At 37.6% G+C, this 17550-nt stretch overlaps 1 protein-coding gene across 1 annotated transcript; it reads right to left on the bottom strand.

Annotated features, from left to right (window-relative positions):
• Window positions 1–11413: 11413 nt before the first annotated feature.
• On the bottom strand, window positions 11414–16723 carry LOC147488864 (uncharacterized). The gene is made up of 12 exons (XM_086573293.1): window positions 16473–16723; window positions 16264–16398; window positions 16111–16177; window positions 15867–15936; window positions 15712–15768; window positions 14044–14140; window positions 13860–13943; window positions 12883–12923; window positions 12703–12768; window positions 12504–12563; window positions 12375–12426; window positions 11414–12287 (listed from the first exon to the last, which is right to left on the bottom strand). The coding sequence occupies exons 1-12, from the start codon at window positions 16588–16590 to the stop codon at window positions 12199–12201; spliced, it is 936 nt and encodes a 311-aa protein (XP_086429419.1). The 5' UTR covers window positions 16591–16723; the 3' UTR covers window positions 11414–12198.
• Between the last annotated feature and the right edge of the window lie 827 nt (window positions 16724–17550).

The following is a 17550-nucleotide window of genomic DNA, read 5'->3' on the forward strand; positions in this document are numbered from 1 at the left end:
GACCCCATTCCGAGGTTTGAGTCCAAAGATACGATCTTCGAAAGTTCAGCTGACTTTGTGTGCTGTTTTTGCCCGCGTTGACTTTGACTTTTTAGCTTTGACCGGGCTTTAGAAAGGCTTTGTCTTCTTGAATCTTGGTCTTTAATCACAGAACTCCTTAGCAACCAACCATTGCTCCTTTATCTAGCTAAAGTGGCACATTTCTACACATAATGGACTTTGAAGCCTGAAATGCATAAAAACACGTAATCAGTATTAACTCTTACTTATTATTCACATAATTGGTTGAAAAGTATAATTATTAAGGGGTTAAAACTACAGTTTTGGGCTCTTATCAAACCACCCCCAAACAGCATTTTGCTTGTCCTCAAGCAAAGATGAGAAATTAGAATAAGTGACCAAAAATGGAGTTCTATCTACTCTCTACCTTTCTTTGAGTGCGATTGCATTGACCATATCGCAACAAGGCCTTAAACCACTAGGAATTCCCTAGTGAACGAGTTATAGCCTCGTGAGAGTTTTCAGATGAAGGTACTCACAAACTTCATCTATACTACAACAACGACTAAGAAATAAAACTATTGTTTCCTTATTTATGTCTTAATTATCTATACATTTCACTAGCAATGAATCTGAGAATAATCATGTCGAAACTTAAGCTAATATATGCATAATAATCAATCATCTACAAATAAACATATATACAATGAGTAATGCTATGAAATGTAATGCTTGAGTCCGTTTCTGAAACTTTGGAATAAGCGTCCTTAAGTAGGTTCTCACAAAAAAGTCAAGACAAAAATCACTCTGATTTTTCCACTCAACTTTTGCTACTCCAGTATACAGTGGGCATACTTTACCTTACAATCTCAATGACACACAAGAAAGCCAAAGTTGATCAAACACATCTGCCACTTACTATCCCACTAACCTATTCCTAATTAAGCTAGAGGTCTTTATTAGGTGTTGCGGGGATTAGGAGATGGTTTAAGAAGGAATGAAATGGATATTCAAAAGGGACAAGTCTGAGATAATAGAGTCTTCATATTATGTAACTAGAGAAAACCTTGTTATTTACTTTTGCTTCTACACTTTGTTTCCATCCTTAGCCATTTTTTTTTTTCTTTTTCTTTGGCTTTTGACTTCTTTTATTCTATTTTTTTGGAGTTTTTATTTTATTTCTATTTTTATTTTTCTTTTCTTTGGATGGAAACTTCTTTTCTTTATTTTTTTTTTGAAGCAATTAACTAACTTTTGTTTACACATGTTTTTCTCTTCTTCTTTCCTTCTTATTCTATTCTCAGACTTATCTAAATTGGGTAGGTTGAATTTTTTTTATTTTGTTTTATTTTGTAACAGGGTAAAGGATTTGTGGTTTATGAAAGGGCTAATGAAAGGCTCAGTGGGGCAACTAGCGGAAAATATATTTATGTTAGAATTTCTAGCTATATCGATCCAAAAAGGGCCTAAATTCTCTCTTAGGACATGGTATAGTGGTCAAGCAAGTGGACGTGTGATTTCTCTATTCGGAATATACTTTTCCCTTGTGTCATTTCTCAAATATTTCACTCATATAAGGCTTTAGGCTATATTCTCACAGGATTTGTAGAATAAGTACTCTAGCCTAGATTTGAAAACTTATTGCCAAACAATCATAGATACTCATGTAATATATTTATAAATAGATGCAAAGATTATTACCTACATATTAACCTAAGTTTCTAAAAACTATTCTAATGCAAAAGCTATGTGAGACTTCTAGATTATTAAGAGCACAGAGAAAGAAACAATACCAATATTCCTAAGTGTATAGCATAAACTTTTTATTTTTATTTTTATTTTTATTTTTATTTTTATTATTTTTAAGACAAATAATCGTAATATACAACCTAATATGTGCTTAACATTTACATCGTGTTTCTATACCACCCCAAACAATTTGGGAGAAGGGGTTCATGAAACAATTCAATAGCACAATTAAATTATGTAACTAACTAATTTTTATAATTTTTAACATTTTATAAATAAAAGTGCATAATTTACATCCTAAAAGTGTCTAATTTTTGCAAATGTTTCTATCCCACCCCAAACAATCAACGCTTTGTCCTCAAAGTGTAAAGAGATAAGGAAAGAATTTACCATAGAAGCGTGGCAAAAATTGGCGATGACACATGAATTGAAAATATTGTAAAGATGATATGATAATATGAAGCACAATTAAACTAGTATGTACTAACTAACACAAACTCTACTGGAGTAAACATGACAGGCTTAGGGTGGCAACATGATTTGAAATGAATACCAAAATACGCCACCCCCAAACAAAATTGGAAAACTCTTTTTAAGTTTGAAAATTTTGTTTTTGGCCTATACTCCGTAATGTTGGTATTGTACGAAAACTTGGGTCTTTTAAAGTCAGATTCCCTAGACTTATCTAAACATATGTATGAATATGCAGTTTATCATATATCAACAACCGAAATAGTTGTGGATCGTTCCATAAATAAATATCACAAAAACATATCCAAACACAATCAAGCACCAATATTTCCTACTTGACCCTAGTGGAATGAAAGCGAAGTCGATAGACCTATAACATAACCGAGCATGCACCTTATGTTTCATCTTTAAACGAGAGGGTGTCCTAGTGAATAAATGTGGAAAAGTGAATGGTTGTGGAAAATATGGTGGATTGGGATAAGTTTTAAAGGGAAAGCATGGAAAAAATGAGGATGTGGGTTTAGCACAAAACTCATTCATGGTGTAGTTAGGGACCGGACTCCTCAAGTCTGAAAATGAAGGTGTCAAGTGGTTTATCCTTGGCAAGATTTGTTTACTAGGTGGATTTAAAAATCATGAAGCACAGGAGAAACTAAAGGATCGAAAAGCAAACTCGAGGTTCCTTTGAAAAGGTGGAGGGTGGGGAATATTGGTGATGGAAGGTGAATGATTCTCAGCTAGAGCTCTCAAGTCCATATCATCGAAAATCTTGATATATGCAAGACATTCCTCAATAGGTGGGTCAAAAGGATCACTAGGATAGAGATTGAAAAATTCATCTTCCGCCATAGCATCAAGGGATGAATGGTTGTTGGCAAAGGGGACTTGCGAAGTGGTAAAGAAGAAGGTGCAAAAGAGTTGTAGGAATTCTTCTTCGATTTAAGTCTACTACCGTGGGAGTCATTGTTAAAGTTGGAATTTTTGAAGGAAAGGAATTTGTTAATCTGTTTCTCCGAAACATGTTTTTGAAGTAATCTTGAGCTAAGCTCGATCATGCTAACCTCTCCATTTGTAGATGAATCGGGATATTGTGTCCTCGTTTTGAAAACATTTACCTCAATAGAAAGATGGCCAAAGGACAAGGACATCGAACCATCGCGCGATTTATGAGCCGCGTTGCGTTAGCCAAGAAGGGACGCCTAAAATGATAGGTACAGAGTCGTTAGTGACTTACGTGTTGAGGATAACGAAAGTCACCGGGTAGTAAAAATTTTGGACTTTAACCAAAGACGTTTTCAACCACACCCTTAGGATACTTAATAGACCGATCGGCTAATTGCAATGTCATTTTAGTAGGTTGCATCTCCTCTAGACCTATTTGTTTATACAAATAAAAGCGGGGAGTAAGTTAACACTAGCCCCCGTGTCTAGTAGTAAAGTAAGTATCGTCATGTGAGAATCTCCTAAGGTGCATTATGCAGATGGGGCGACTAGGGTCTTTGTACTTAACAATTCCATTATTTTCGGATAAAGTTGGAAACCTTCGTTAGAAAGGCGTCTTTAGGTATGTTGGTCTTACGCCTAGCGATTACAACTCCTTAAGAAACTTAGCATGGTTAGGTAGCTTTTTGATAGCTTTGAGAAAAGGAAGGTTTATCGTTATATTTTTGAAAACGTTCCTAATCTCCTCAAAGTTAGTATCCCTGGTTAGCATGGCTAATTTTTGAGGGAACGGTGGTTTAAGCTCTATATTTAGAGTATGGCTCGACTTGATGTATAACCTTGGCTTTCTGTTTCTTAGGTTGTGGTTTAACTGGTACCTCTACAGTGGTAGGTTCTTCAGTTTCTATTTCGGTATCTAGTTCGATATCCGGTGTGAGGAATCTTGATGGGGTAACTATAGTCATAGTTACTTTGTTATCAACCACTCTTCCGAGCGAGAGGTGGTGATGGCATTTAGCTCACCTACGGTTGTAGTTTCCGTACTAGTATTACCGTTTACCTCAAAGGCTGTGTTTGCTGTTCTAGGATTGGGTATCGCTTGGCCTGGAAACACGCCTTTTGGTTGGGCTTTCTCTTAGGCTAACTATTGGTTTAAATTATTAACGGATTGTAGAATGTGTTGGTTAGATTGAGTCATGGTTTGGAAAAGTTGTTGGCTCACTTGTATGAAGGTGTCAAGACGATCCGGTTGTGTGGGTGCGATGAGTCACGGGGGTGGTGACCGAACTATCTCGAGTTGATTATTTATGGGCGGATTGTGATAGTTATTATTTACCTAACGATACCTCTATTAGCATTATAATTATTATAACTACATTGACCTTGTGCTTGACCTTGTCGAGGTTACGCTTGGTTGTTATAATTATTATAATTACCCCGATCCCCGTCCTTGTTGTGGTGGAGCTTGGTTATAACTATCGTTGGCCTAACATATTGATTATTGTACCACAGTAGGTGTGACTTGTTGGTTATTTCTCCAACCGAAGTTGGGATTTTGTCTCCAAGGGTTAGGTTCACTATTAATGGAACAAGAATGTTTATAGGCTATAGGGACGATGGAAGTCGGGATGCTTTCGGGACTCCAAATCGAAAACTACATGGATTTGAATTTACATTCATGACGGGGGATAGGCTTTTGTTGTACGTAAATGGCCTCTACCTTTTTTTTGTGAGGGATTCAATTAGAGTTTTAAGCTCGGGATCTGATTTAACCTCAAACATACCGGTAGCCTTAACTATTGAAGAAGAACTAGCGGAGGGAGGAGTAATCGTCACTACCCCCAATTATTATTACGCTTAGTCCGATCTTCCAAAATTTATATGCCTCACGAGGCTCCTTTACTTAGGAAACTACCCCCATTCATTATGTCTAGGACTTCTTTATGGTGGTGTAGAAGTCCTTTGAAAAGGCACAAACTAACGTGTCTTTTGCTAGGTGATGGTGTGGACACTCTTTAAGGAGATCGGTGAAAGCGATTCCAAGCCTCAAAATGATTCATGAGGATTACGTGAAAGAAGTGAATCTTGGAAAGCATTTCATCCGTCTTTAGGGGTGGGTAAAAATGTTCCATAAACAAATGAACAAGTTTGGCCCACGAGTCCACGTAATTAGGCTTTGGCAGCTTAACCAAGACGCCGCCTTTATCAGCTAAGGTGAAAGGGAATACCCTCAATTTAATTTATTCCTCACCAACCGTAGGATGGTGGAATGTTGTAAGGACTTGTTCAATCCTAACGCGATGTAATGTTTGAAGGTTTTTCATGGTCTAAACCATGAAAAATGGGTAATAAATTAAATATATTTGGGGGGATGAGGAAATCCCCCACTGGGTCTGCTAGAACGATGCAAGATTTAGGGCTATCGCCAAGGCTTTATAAAAGTCGAGAGAGGAGTCTCTCTTTCTTCACCATAATATCGGTGGTGTGTGTGAAATAGTAGCTAGAGGTGTAGTGGGTGGGAAACTAGATAGACTTGTTTGTTGACGTTGCCGTGTAATTACGTTAGTTGTTTTTCTTCGACCAGACCTTAATCTCATGCAAGACTAAGTCGAACTTAACTAAACATGCAACACTCCAAACAATTACGATATACTAGTAGAAACCTCTAACGGAGATCGCGAGGTGTGGAAGAAAGGAATACATGATTGCGTCCTTGCTTCCGCTTTATGAATAGTGTCTTGTTTATCGTGTTCGGTGTATATAACAAGTTAAAACACTGAAAAACTTGAAAAATCAAAATTCAAACAACCCGTGGGAAATCGGCAAATTTCAGCTTAGGGCGCGCGCTTTGGGCGCTGTCGCTCCGTGTTCCAAGAAACTTAGCGCCGGTCGCTTCGGTGTTCGATAACTTAGCACGGGTCGCTTTCGGTATGGGGCGTCGCGCTCCGTGTTCCATAACTTAGCGGTCGCTCGCCAAGATAGGGCGTCGGCTACGTGTAATTTTTAAGCGAACTTTTCAATCTTTGAAACGAAACAACCACGCGATGAATCAAACAAGGGTGGGTGGGTGAAATGGGACTTAAAAATGACTAATTATACTATGAAAACAATGCTAAAGTGAAACTAAGATGGCAGCGGCGCCATTTGATAAAAGATAAAAATGATAGTTTACCTACGAAATGAATGATGAAACTCAAAACGTAAGTAAACTAAAACTATTTACGTGTCTATATTTATCAAAGTTTATACTCTCAATTCTATCGAAATAGAGTGGAGTAACAAATTCGTTCCACTCCTAGTTTTCTAGCATGGAATGTTTTCTAATCTAATTAATCATTTTTTAAGTTTAATGAGAGTTTTACGAGGGGGAATTATACTACGATGCAACTACCCACAAGATACAAACTATAATTGATTCAACTACGGAAATACTACGTTGATTCTATAATAAGGAATTAGGGGGGATTGATTCCACCTTAACTCAACTTAACTCACTAACGACGAATCGTCGTAATCCGAATGAATCGCTCGCAGAACAATTGGTTCTTCCTAATCCCTAATTACACATGACATTTCTACCAATTCATAACTAGCATGTGAACGATTAAACCCATTCTCATGGCGAATTAATCGTTTCTAGAGTGGAATAGAAATTACGACAACTCTACGATAATCGGAATCAAGCTTTCATCAAGGCTTCTCAACCCCCTCTAATGGAGGTTTAGCCGAGAATCATTCCGCAATCATTTCCATATGAATCTAAACTAAACATGATATCAAGATTCGAAATTTACTAATCTAAATTAAACAATAATTAAAATCTAATTAACAACTAAGAAATGATAATCAACAAGAATTAAAACTAGATCTATAAATCGAGATGACAAAAATCAAAATTGACAAAATAACTATTTTATTTATCTACTCAATCAAGAACAATGATTCAAAGACTTAATCTAAAACAAGAATTGAAAATGGAACTAAAACTTAATTAATCTACTGAAAACTAGATCTAGAATTATCTATATTGTTTTAGGTCTAACTAGCTACATTTAACAAAGAGCTAAGCTTTTGTTTTTATACTTTCAGATCCAAAAATCGTGCATGGGCTTGGATCCATGTTTTGGGCCAGAGAATCAGGCCCAAAACCCAATTCTTTCGGTCCAAAAAGGCCTCTTCAGCTACAGTTGGCTTCAACAGACTTTTCGTCCATTTTGCTCCTCTGATTGGATCAAAGGCTTAGACCATTGGAAAGCTCTTTCCGAGCCGGTCGTTTTGACATAAGGTAGGCCCCATTCCGAGGTCTGAGTCCAAAGATACGGTCTTCGAAGTTCTCACGACTTTGTGTCTTTTTTACGCGTTGACTTTTTGACTTTTCAACTTTGACCGGCTTTAGAAAAGGCTTTGTCTTCTTGAATCTTGGCCTTTAATCACAGAACTCCTTAGCAACCAACCATTGCTCCTTTATCTAGCTAAAGTGGCACATTTCTGCACATAATGGACTTTGAAGCCTGAAATGCATAAAAATACGTAATCAGTATTAACTCTTACTTATTATTCACATAATTGGTCGAAAAGTATGATTATTAAGGGGTTAAAACTACAGTTTTGGGCTCTTATCAGAAGTCTTCGAGTTTCTTCCACAAGCCAAAAGATGTAGTCGCTTGGGATACATGGTGAAAGACACTGTCGTCAATCCACTGTCGAATGTACCCAATTGTTTTTCTGTCAAGCTTGCTCCACTCAGCCACAATAATCGATTCCGGTTTTTCTCCTTCATTCTCAATGGGTTGTGCTAAGTCCTTGCAATAGAATAAGTTTTCCATCTTGGCTTTCTAAATGGTGTAGTTCTTTCTATTCATACTAGTCATGCGAGTGTTCACGGAATGGTCCATCTCTACAAGTTATTTTCAAGTCAAACTTCCTATCAGGAATTTGTTCAAACACCTTCTGGGTTAGGTTTGGATAATACCCTAGGTTAATCTAACATTGGCTCTGATACCACTTGTTGGGGTTAATACCAATATCAATCGATCCCCACTATACATATAACTTTTACTATGACCAACAACAATCACCAGACAACAATCTAAATATCAACTACAACCTAGCTAACATGCCCAACTCTCTAAACAACTATTAACAACAGATAATAATGTAAAGAGAAAAACAAGCATACCACAACACAAAGATATACCATGGTTCGGCCAATAGTGCCTACTTCCACAAGAGCTAATCATTTTTTAAAGTGGGAAGGAAGATTACAATCACTCCTTTCAGTCTCTCACCTTACTAGATTACTCCTCTCTCTTTACAGGCTTGTCTCTCTGTAAAGGTTATCTCTCAATCTTGATTGCTTTCAAGATTGGGTTTTCTCTCTCTTGTGTTGCTTAGGTTTTCCAAAACCTTGTTTCTGTTTATATAGTAACCCGCAATCTCGCGTTTACTGTAGCAACTAGAAACTACGAAAATAGACATGGGCGCGGGCGCGCCTTGGGCAAAGCCAATGTCGAGCGTGCATGCCCTCAATATACTGTAAGTTGTTCACAGCATGGGTGTGGGCGCGTCTTGGGCAAAGCCAATGTCGAGCACGCGCGCCCTCAATGTACTGTAAGTTGTTCATAACATGGAATAGCGGCGCCTTTGACAAGACCAAACCGAAAGGCCTCGGCCTTCTTCACGAAACCGAACTTTTTCTCTCCTCATGAGGGGATAACTCCAACAACCATAACCAGTTCTGTACTTCTAAAGATAACAACGTTTTGGGATCATGGTTATATGTGCCTATGGCTAGAAGCCTAGAAACTGAAAAGTCACATATGGTTGACGACAATGGAAGCAGATCGTATGCCTTCACATCATAATCGACTTCAGCAGTGGTTGCACTATTGGATGGTGGAAATAACGCGTCTCAAGTGGATCCTCAGCCATTTAACAATATTAAAGACTCTTATATGAGAGAACAACTCGGTCAAATATCCTCATATATGTTAGATGATCTTTAAATAATGTAAAGAGTCTCAAGGACCTCCTTAGGATGGTTCTTTTATGCTAGATGATCTTTAAATAATGTAAAGAGTCTCAAGGACCTCCTTAGGATCGTTCTTTTATTTAAACTTGTATCTAAGGAACTGCATGATCTTTTTCTATGATAACTGCAAATCTCTTAAATGAAAATTCTCCAATATTTTGGAAGAATAAGATATTTAGTCCACTAACAAGTTTACTTTCCAATTCTAATTATTTGGCAATTTCATACATTTATTCAGCCACAGTTAAAGTTTTTGACCTTTCACTGTAGAGAACCAAGTGAAAAATTTTTGGGGTTTTTTTTTCGATCACCGAAACTGTAATTTGGGGAAGACCTATTGCTATCACGTGAAAAGTGTGTGCGTGTATTTGGAAAGGTACACATATGATGTATTTGGATGTATTTGATGTATTTGGAAAGATACGCATATGATCATACCTTTCCCAATCAGTTCTTCAAGTCCTTTTCTTTTATTGTAACTTTATTTTTATTAATCAATTATCTTTTAGCAAAAAAAAGAAGTGTGTGCGTGTGAGTTATAGTTGTACACGTTAGCCATGTTTTTTATTTTTCAAAAAAAAATACAAATTAAAAACAGTGTTAGAGAAATTTGACATAAATTCAAATAAATTCAAACAGTTTGGTCCAAACTGTTAAGAAAAAAAAGTTTGGTCTCCAAACTGTCGGTGTAAAGTTTAATACATTTTTTAGTCGTTTTTCAAATCCCAAAAGAAATCTGTCTAAGTTATTGCTTCTTCTGCTAATTGACTAAGGTTGATTGGATTACGGTTTTTAAAATGGTTTAAGGCCAAATATCGCCTCAGTTGGGGGTTGAGTACAATATCCATCTATATTCGTAACGACTAACGAGTAATCAATTGGCTAATCCAAAAGGAAACCAAAGGCTCCTCCAATCTTAAGAATTTTGAAACTTTGCACAGGGAGGAACAATCAAACTGGAGCTTTTGCCAAAGCTGAAAGGCTCCTCCTGAAGGCATTTTAATGATTCCAACGTCTACACTAGGTTCTTGTCACATTGCCTTCAACTGGGTACAATGAAATTAGATTGGGCATAGCTTCATACAGTAATATCCACAGCGACAAGTAGTACAACAATTCCAAACCAAATCATGTGTGTTATCGCAAAAAAGATAGAGCTTTGGAGTAGCTCCCTATCTTCCTTCAACTCCTTCAGTTCCATCTAATATCCCATACGGCACTCATAACAATGTATTGATCCAGTGAACCCACATTGATATGAATGTTATCAGCAAATATGGCCTGCCGATTCTCAAAAAAAAATGTAAAAATGGCATGCCAATCCCCTCACTAATGCTCTTCAGATCAAGGGTCACCTTCCATTCACCGTCACAATCAATTGTAGGAGTCTTGAAGGTGTTGTGGCATACATATTTTATTTCCATGGATCACGACATCCTGCGTTCTGTTCTAAAACTCTCTTCAAATAAGGGATTTTCTCGAGTCATGACTACTCAAAAACGTTAGTCCCACATTGGTCAAATAACGTCCCATCGACAACTTGATATAGTGCTCTCACATACCTTTGATTGCCGCACTCATTTACGAGGGTTTGTAACTCAAGTGAGGGCATTAAGACGTATGGACCCTTTGCCCAGCGTCAGGCTGGTTTTACAGAGCAGCGAATACCTCTCTCTCCCAACGGTGGAAGGATGGATAACGAGATGAGAGTGTTCCTCAGTCCCAATATGGCCATGGGGTGCACCTCTCTGGACATTCATCTTTTTATTTTTTTGCCTTCCCACTGTTTATCACAACGGAACTGCTTGCCTCTTGTTTGGTAACTGATTATTGATGTTCATTGTGCTAGACTGCTAGTTTGTTGCATGGACATTCATCCTTTTGGCAGTCCACTGTTTTTCGCATTATAACAAAACTGAACTGGTTGTGTCGCAATAGAAGTTTCACCGAGAAAAAGCATCTAGAGCAACAGGTACAAAATGCTGGTTGGGCTGAGCCTTTCTACGTTCTGTTTTCACAGCTTGGAATAAGAAAATAAAAGCTGAATGTGAATCATGACATGATTGTCATTCATCTGTTAGAAACAACATAACACACAACAAATATGTATTACAAAATTGTGAATCGTGACTTGTCTCATTTTACTTTATCCTTTGTGGTAGTCTCTGTTATTCATGGGCTTATGCTCTCACTTGATTGTGATATTGCAGTGGACATTAGTTGAATTCCGCAACTACCATTGTTCTAATTTCAGAAAAAAAGTTTTTGCCATATATTGTACAGCATTCAGGAAGATAGAGAAGTTCAACATCAGAATATTTAACATTCATATCTCCTTCAAAAAGGGATACTGGCAGCCATAAGCACAAAGATTGAGTTGAGCGTCTACCAGGACAACGCAAGCTGTGCTATATTCCAGTGTCACCATAGAAGTAGATCACAATTCCATCCGTCCACAAATGTATCTCTTCAACCACCACTGTAGAAATCTTGTTGAAAGCATTCCTCTTTGACAGAACTTGGGAGTCAAATATGGAATTAGTCTGCCCAGTAAGGCATCTCCATCAACCAGCACTCTCGAAAACTTGCTCAAAGAAGCACCTACTCTATAAAACTTGGGAATCAGATATGGAATTAATCTGTCCAAAGCATTCCTCTTTGACACAACTTGGGAATCAGATATGGAATAAATCTGTCCAGTAACGTATCTCCTTCAACCAGCACTGTAGAAAACTTGCTCAAAGCATTCCTCTTCGACACAACTTGGGAGTCAGAGATGGAATTAATCCGTTTAGTAACAGACCTTCAACCAACACCTTAGAAAGCTTGTTCAAATTCTTCTTTTTTCCAACACAAACTGGGCAGCTACAATGTGTTTGGTCATCTGTTTGGATGTAAGTGAATATGAAATGGAACCTCAAGATTCCTCAAAACCCTGATCTTCAACTAAGACCAGTTTGCCGTACTAAAATTTGTGAACATCAGCCACCAAATGCACGATGAAATTATTCCTTCGCAGATAGGAAATCCTTGATATTGCCTAAAACACCCTTATCATAAGGATTTTTGAATCTTGGTTCCACATTAAATTGACCTAACCAAACAAAATAATTAGAATGAAGAAGAAAGCTAACAATTCCAAACTTCAATACAAGAGTTGTAGCGAAGATCGCTGATTTACCAGGATAATTCTGAACATTCTTTTGGAACTCAGGATAGCTCTTCCAGTTTATCTGTTAAAAGTCGTCTAATTGTCATTTAAACCATGGGAAAGGAATTGGCCTCGGTGTGCAAAAGGTTAGCATATTACCCACTCATCCGTTCTGATGTTGACACAGACACAATATACATGCCACGTAAGGAATAAAACCTACACATCCACCAATATGAACTAATTAGCTGATCTAAGTATCTAACAACATACATTACCGTTAAATTTGAAGCTGTAATTTTCTATCCAAACAAAGATACAAAATAAAAATGAAAAATTCAGGACGAAAATTGCAAACCTGCCATATTATTTGGAGAATGGAGAACAGCCTTGTGCTAATAGCCAAACTTCCAGACAGATTAGACTGCAGAAATTCAAAAAGGAGGGAAATGATACTTTTGCCACTTGACCATACAAGTACGTATCCAATCTCGTTACTGCGGTTTAATGACATGGTACTTTTGAAACAGTGATATACCTCCATAATAGCTTTGTCGAAAATCAGGAGTTTTGTAAGAACTGTAATCACAAATAAAGAGCTTTTAAATAAAATACAGAGGAAAAAATATGAAGTTAACATGAAGATGAACACCAGAGCTTGTTCCACATGTTGCACGCTCTCCACATTGAGTACTCATCAGTCATCAGATGAAGGTGATCAATACTATCAATATGTGAGGGCAACCCAGAGCTTAATGATGATAATATTTCTAACAATCATATGATATAATGATGATGATATTTATACTAATAACAACAATGATGATGATGATGATGATGACGACGACAACATCATCACCACTATCGTCATCAGTCATCATATAAAATAATAATATAAAGTTGCAAACTCTTGATTTCAACTCACTCCCTTCATTCAGAAGAAAAGAAACGAAAAAAAAAAACCATTTTCTAGTTTTCCCCTTTTTAGCTTTTGCACTTCTTACCATTGAGGCATTAACAACTTTAAAAATAGTCTGAAGCCATCTCTTTCTCTCTATTTTCTAGTAAATGTTATAAATTTATGACTGGGTTGTTTCAGAACAAAAGGATCTGTTAGCGATGAAACAATCATAAAAATGGTGTACATGTAGGACGGTTATATGGAGGAAGGTTTGTGATATGATGCTAGGGAACACAAATTGATGATCTCCACTTGAGCTAATTGGCTGATCATGCACATGTCGTCTCGTGTAAGTCATTATACTTTGGTACACATGACCCAAAAGAATGCTACTGAAAATAGATTTGCTTGGCTTGCATTTCATTCCATGCAGCTGGGTCACCTAAGGAGTATCGCAAATGAATGGTGGGTACCACCCTGCATGTGGGCATTAATAACTATAGGTGGAGTGTTTGAACAGTCGACCTAAGTAGTGTATGGGAAATCTCTACTTTCATATGCATTTTGATTACTACGAGGCAACAAATTTCAATGAAAACTAAGTCAGTACTTACATTTAGTAGAACAGACAATATAAGAAGCCTCAACCATGACAAATCCCATTAGAAGAACCATGAACTGCAAATGATTCTTCTGACCTGCATACAAGAATAAACACACCTCATGTTTTTATAGGAAATGGTCATGGAACTATCTACATTTCAATCATAAATAGCACAGGCCACAGAGTTTCTTTACCTATACAGTTACCAAACGCTGGACAATGATGGTCAAATCCTTTTATGTACACCTTACAGTACTTGCAATATCTTATTCTCCTCAATGGTAACGAATTCTGTCAAAGATACTAAACATCAAAAACGGAAAACTAAACTATAAAAAAGAAAATACTATTCTCCTCATTGGTAAAAAATTCTACTAAAGGAACTAAGCATGAACAATGGAACGCATTCTTAACACTATCAAAACACAAAGTGAGCTTGACAAAAGTTGTATCCCTCTTCCTAATTTTGGTGACCACATGACTTTCCGATGTTTGAGGATGTTAAAAAATCAAGATTAATCGAATATTCATTTAGTCTTTTTGTTTGAGGATGTTAAAAAATATGCAGTAGTTAAGAAACCAACAACAACCGCATCCATGTCTATGCAACAATACCCCATTAAATAAGATTAGTTCTGCTTGAAACATCAAATATATATGAAAAAACGACTCACTTACCTATTTTTATGTTCTGTAAGTGTGTGTACTCATATTTTAGCTATATGAATTAAGTGGGGACCTAGAACAGCTAATAGAGTAGCTTATATTTCCTCATGCAACTGAGTGGAGGGTCTCTCCACCACCATGGCTCATGGATCAGTTAGAGGATGATAGACTATCTGGCTTTCCACATTACAAAATAAAGGACTAGCTAAAATCTTCAAGGTTCCTACTTCTCTGTTGACAGAAATACTTTGACAATTCACTACCTCACAAAGATAGGCTTTCACAGTGGAAAGACATGTTATATCATATAAGGCACACTTAAAAATAGGATAGATCATCATTCATTCACCGAGTCCTCAACATTTTTGCTTGTGGGTTCAATAGTTTAATGTCAGCCAAAGTTTCCAGCTAAGGTTTATGATCTAGTTTGGACAGATATTCAAGATTTTCAAGTAAAGGAAAGTCCTTAGATTTCACTCCTTAATCTACTAGTGTTCCGTGAGGTCGTGACTCGTGAGGACCGAGAATAGTCAATCATCAGCAACAGGAGACAACAATAATGCGTCAAGTACGAGCAGATTGGCGGTGGCAAAACAGTGAAGGGCGAAGAAAAGGCTACGACAAGGAGGAATAGAGGCAATGAACGATGAAGGGAATAAGAAAGCTGTGTCAAGGAAGAGACAGTAAAGGGAAAAGAAGAGGGGGTGAAAGAAGGTTGCGTGGACGAGGAGACGGTGAAAGGAGAAGGGGCGGGATAGACACAACTGGGAATGGCAGTTTAATGCCTTTTCGCCACCCTAACTCAATATACTTCCTAACATAAGCCAATTACTCTCTTTGAAGAAGGAACAGAACAGGGGTCGACGACAGATTGACATATTTATATTTTATGAGATTTAAAACTTAACCAAGGTCATCCAGTAATGCAATAAAAGGACTGTGCAAAGTTACAATTGCTACCTTCTAAAACCAATCTTTTCATTCTAGCATAGATAATACATGATTATAGCTATGTAATTGAACACTGACTACCTTAAAAGAAAGAAAAGGACACGAAAGGCATTCTAGGATCTGTTTTGAAATTTATGAAAGGCATTTCAAAATTCAAAGTACCAAGTACCAAGTTTCTGGAAAAGATTAAAGAAGTAATCTATTTATTACTTTCTCTCATTAGGATGCAACAGATAGGAAATTACTTCCTGTAGCTTGACATCTGGTAGTTGACACAAGCCTGTTCGCAAAACCCCTGCTTCCTGCACAAGAGTGTATTTTATTAGTGTAACACCCATATAAATAGAATTGTAGATGTAAGCTCAGCTCCAAATGTGAGAACCGAATTGACCCCTGATACCTCATTTCTGATAAGTTCCTTTGAAGTAGCATCTTCATATGCAACCAAACCAGGATCAGCAGAAATAATACTGCCAAAAAGAACACATCAACATTACATCACTAGTAGTTCCCAGAAGAAATTCAATAGTGAAGAGTAAAGAGAACTTCTTTCCCTCCATCTCTTTAGATTTCTATGTCTGAAATATGGATCAAAAACTTAATTGAAGGAATGTGAAAGGCGGTTTTGTCAAAGGCAAGCTAACCTGTGTAGACCAAAAAGGAGAAGACCACATTCTAGATTGAACACAACATTCCATAGCAAAGAAATAGCTGTAGGTAAAAACAAGATGAAATGAAACATTAGTAATTAGTAGGGAAACGAAACAACAGATAATACAAGTAGGGAAACGTGTAACCTTTACGAATGAATGCGATATGAACTCCCCATATAAACAAAGTATTAAAGAAGACAAAAGCAGGTGCTGAAGCATGGAGACGGAGTAGCCTTCTGAAGAATTTTCCCACCCCAGAGAAGACTAGTAGAACCAGAGCTGCAAAATAATTAAAGGACGACGTTAAATTTAAGGGAAAGCAAATAAAAAAATAATTGAGAAAGGAAACGAACCTGAGAGTAAGAGGTGGGTGAGGAGAGAAAAGGAAGGGAAGTAGTGAGGAATTAAAGCAAGGGCGAACTGAGAAAATAGGGCGAAGATGCATGAGATCAACTTCCCCAGCGATTGCATATTTGGAGTGGAGTAGTGGTCTGAAATCTGAATGTCGAATCTTTTTTGGGCTAATTTGAGTTATCCCCCCATAATACCCACACTACCCCTTTGAGAAAAGAGCGGGAGCCAGTTGTGGTGTACTCAGCTAATTGGAGATTCTGTTCTTGAACAGCTTCAGGCACAAGCTAGTAAAGTGAACGAGTCGGATCTCGGTTTCTTGTGAGTCAACTAGTACAACTGGCCAAGTCGACTCAGTAACTGAAACCAGTCAACCACCTTCACTGAAGGCTTCAAACGTTTTCTATCTGGTCCTAGTTCTTCATTCGGCAATGCGGAGCATATCGCGAATCGAACATCGGTGGGGTGATTTGAGGATGGGGTAGAAGTATGGATTGAAGCCAATGTAAGGGAGTAATATCCTCATTAAATAATATTAAGCACGCGTTAAGCATAAATAGAAATCGCAGCGCAATCAGGGCATCGTCCTCCAAGATCGACTCGCGAGCAGCTCGCTTTATGTAGGTGGTACACTCCAGCTCGCTCAAAAACGTTCCAAGAAGACTGAACGACTTAGAGCAGAACACTTCGAATAAAGACATTTTCCTTAATCCAAGGGTAATCATTACCAAAGCCATATCTGTACTTCCAATTACCGGGAATTATGAACTACTGCACCCACTCCCAATGATCACCGCCTTCCTACCAGAACCAACCTAACACTCATTCGTAATTTCCACCCTACATATGTATAAGGGAGTACACGTGTCTCGAAGATCAACACTCTCTTGTGCCTATAAATATCACCTACATGAACTACGTGAGACCTGATTTTCTCTCCCCCCAGAATTAAGAGAAGATACGTAGGTAGCTCGCTACTTAGCGAACTCGGTCTTTCCCAAATCCAAACCCTTTCTTCTTCCCCCTGTATATGTAAGGGAAAAACACCCATTTACATTGGCGCCGTCTATGGTCTCGATT

Source organism: Coptis chinensis, chromosome 7 (genome assembly GCF_015680905.1).
Source record: "Coptis chinensis isolate HL-2020 chromosome 7, ASM1568090v1, whole genome shotgun sequence".
In the NCBI taxonomy this organism is placed as follows: Eukaryota; Viridiplantae; Streptophyta; class Magnoliopsida; order Ranunculales; family Ranunculaceae; genus Coptis; species Coptis chinensis.

Excerpts from the sequence above, each read along its gene's own strand:
- LOC147488864 (XM_086573293.1), bottom strand. The coding sequence starts at position 16,590 with ATGCAATCGCTGGGGAAGTTGATCTCATGCATCTTCGCCCTATTTTCT. Across the intron at positions 16,399-16,472 it reads CACCCACCTCTTACTCTCAG|CTCTGGTTCTACTAGTCTTC; the intron begins GTTCGTTTCCTT and ends ATTATTTTGCAG. Across the intron at positions 15,937-16,110 it reads CTCCTTTTTGGTCTACACAG|TATTATTTCTGCTGATCCTG; the intron begins GTTAGCTTGCCT and ends TCTTTTTGGCAG.